At 49.5% G+C, this 2948-nt stretch overlaps 1 protein-coding gene across 1 annotated transcript; it reads right to left on the reverse strand.

Annotated features, from left to right (window-relative positions):
• Positions 1-240: 240 nt before the first annotated feature.
• LOC103650157 (cytochrome P450 709B2) lies at positions 241-2444 on the reverse strand. The gene is made up of 5 exons (XM_008675805.3): positions 2118-2444; positions 1798-2021; positions 1429-1682; positions 963-1341; positions 241-890 (listed from the first exon to the last, which is right to left on the reverse strand). The coding sequence occupies exons 1-5, from the start codon at positions 2395-2397 to the stop codon at positions 456-458; spliced, it is 1572 nt and encodes a 523-aa protein (XP_008674027.1). The 5' UTR covers positions 2398-2444; the 3' UTR covers positions 241-455.
• Positions 2445-2948: the final 504 nt, after the last annotated feature.

Raw genomic sequence — 2948 nt, forward strand, 5'->3', positions numbered from 1 at the left:
GTCTTGGCGGGCCGTCCCCGGGAGGCCTTTTGGACCTCCATGTCGAGCTGTGTGGCAGGTGTGTCGTCCGGTTCGTGGGCCGTCTTTGGGAGGCCTTTGAGCCTTCTTTAATTACCCGGTTTTTCGGGTACCCGACAATTGTCGTGGTGAAAAAAAAATATTGTCTCCAATTCGCACTTCTCTAGTATGTTTTCTTTGTACGATCATTCAGTATGTCTTCTTTGTACGATGCTGCTATAGTGTAGGAACACAACTATAATTATTGCAGGTAATCTCCCTGACAAGTTTTTATTCATTACATTCTGCGTAAGAAACTAAAGCAAACCGTAAATAAAGTAAAAAAATACAACAGCATCACATAATGACATACCAAATACCCACAAGTGTTTGTTTAGTGTGACAAACCTCGGGCAAAAGGAAGTGGCAGTGCGTATATATATTTATGGTAGCACATCTCAATCGTGAAGGTTCCTCAGGATGATGGGAAGCCCGAACCTGGGCATAAGGGTGACCGCTTCCTTGGGTGCATGGACATAGTTTGGCGAGAGCTCAAACGAGAACCTCTGAAGGATCATGGCGATCCCGATACGGGCCTCAAGCATCGCGAAGTTCTGGCCGATGCAAGCCCTAGGCCCCTGGGAGAAGGACAGCAGGGCATTGGGGTGTTTGGCAGCGGCATTGGACACGCCATGCTCGAACCTGTCAGGGTTGAACTCGTCAGCATCTTGGCCCCAGACATCCTTGTCCCTGTGCAGCAATGCAATTGGTATCGACAGCATTGTTCCCTTGGGCACCCTCGTGCTGCGGAGCAGGATGTCTGAGCCTACGGCCCTTCTTATGAACACCACGGGGCTGTAGAGCCTCAATGACTCGAGAAGAACCATGTTAACCTGAACGGCAATGGATATCAATACATTGACCGGTTCCAAATTTCTGGCGGGAGGGGGATATGCTAGGTTTACCAGTTTGAGCTTGGTGACTGTGTCCGGATTTGGCACTGCATCGCCACACTCTCTCAGCACCTCCTCCCTCAGCCTGTGTTGCCACTCAGAGTACCTGCTAAGCAGGAACATGGTCCAGGTGAGGAGGTGCGAGGTGGTGTCCTGCCCAGCGAAGATGAAGGTCTTGCACTCGTCCACGATCTCCTCCGTGGTGAGCATCTGGTGCCCTTCTTGCTCCAGAGCGCGCGCTTGGAGCATCAGGCCGAGCAGATCGTTGCCGTATCCACTGGTGCCCCTCGCGGCAAGGCGCCCTTCGATTATCGCCATGAGCATGCTCCTCACCTTCTTGTCCAGCTCTTCAACTCGTCGGCTGCTCTTGCTAGTTGGCAATTTCAGTTTCCTTCATGCATATACGTATGTATGCAAATGAATTTCGATTATTGAGTATTCCATTGCCTTTATGCAAAGAAGCGATTAGTTGAATAACCTTAGACAAGCAGGAGCAGGGATATCAAGCCATGTCGAGAATGTGAGTTCTTGGAGCTCCTTCTGCGCGACGAACACCTCCTTACCCTCCTTGTAGCTGGTACCGAAGGCCGTGTGCGCGATGACATCTGAAGTCAGCTCCGAGAACTCGCTGCTGAGTTCAATTTCAGCCTCATGGTTGCTGGCCCGCTGTATCTGAGATCGCCATTGCTGCATCATCCGCTGCACCAGGTCGGCCATGACCACCGACATCGTCTGCATACATGCGACATGACAATGACGCAGTAATTAATTTAATGATCACATTGTATTTGCATATGCAGTGGGATCAGGGTGGTATGCTTGGTCTCAGACATCATATCAGGCTGACCTTGAGCTTGTCGGGCTTGAAGGCCGGGTGCACCACCTCGCGGTGGCGTTTCCAGTCTTCGCCGTTGGCGAGAACGAGACCCTTGCCAAGGAGTACCTCCATGCTGTCGTTCATGTAGTCCTTGGGGAACAGGCCTGTCCTCTCCGCGAGCACCTGCTTCACCAGGCCCACCTCGGCGACGCAGATGGTCGGCACCGCGCCGAACCAGTACAGAAATGTCTTCCCTGCAGTGAACGGTAGTCATTCTGTCAGAAACATACATCATTCGATTCGATTCTCCAGACGAAGGCCACCCGTGCTAATTTAGACGCTGTGCATACCGTAATCGGATACCCATCTACGGTACTGCGGCTGCACGATGGGGACGAAGTCATGGGAGCCGACGTCGAGTGTGATCTTGCTGCCGGCGGCTTTCATCCGCTTGATCTCCGGCAGGGAGCCGACGAGGAACCTGTAGCTTGGGCCCCCGATGCCCTGGCCCCGAAACCACCGGGTGACGACGTAGGGCTTCCACACCAGAAAGAACAGCGCTCCGATCAGCAGCGTGGAGGCGAGCACGGCCAGGAGGGCACCCAGCACTGACCCCATGAAAGCATCCATTTTTTTTTTCTTTATCGATGCGTTTGCTTGTGTGGCTATCTGTGTACTTATATGAATGAGCTGAACAGGGAAAAATATTATACCGGATATAAATGTTATCTTTTACGGCCCTTCACATCCACCACTCGGAGACCCACAAACACATATCAATATTTACAAAATAATCCTTTAGTAATTTGTTTTTCTTCTATTTATATGGACCAGCAGTTAGTATATATGAGGGACTGTAAAAGAGATTCTTTACATCCGGTATGCAAAGAATTTTTTTAGTGAAGGAAAAAATATTCTGTACATACCGGATATAAACGTTATCTTTTACAGCCCTTCACATCCACCACTCGGAGGCCCACAAACACAGATCAATATTTACAAAATAATCCTTTAGTAATTTGTTTTTCTTCTATTTATATGGACCAGCAGTTGGTAGTGAGGGACTGTAAAAGAGATTCTTTACATCCGTTATGCAAAGAACTTTTTTCAGTGAAGGGAAAAATATTCTGTACATATCGAATATAAACGTTATCTTTTACAGCCCTTCACATCCACCACTC

This window comes from Zea mays, chromosome 3 (assembly GCF_902167145.1).
Source record: "Zea mays cultivar B73 chromosome 3, Zm-B73-REFERENCE-NAM-5.0, whole genome shotgun sequence".
Lineage (NCBI taxonomy): Eukaryota > Viridiplantae > Streptophyta > Magnoliopsida > Poales > Poaceae > Zea > Zea mays.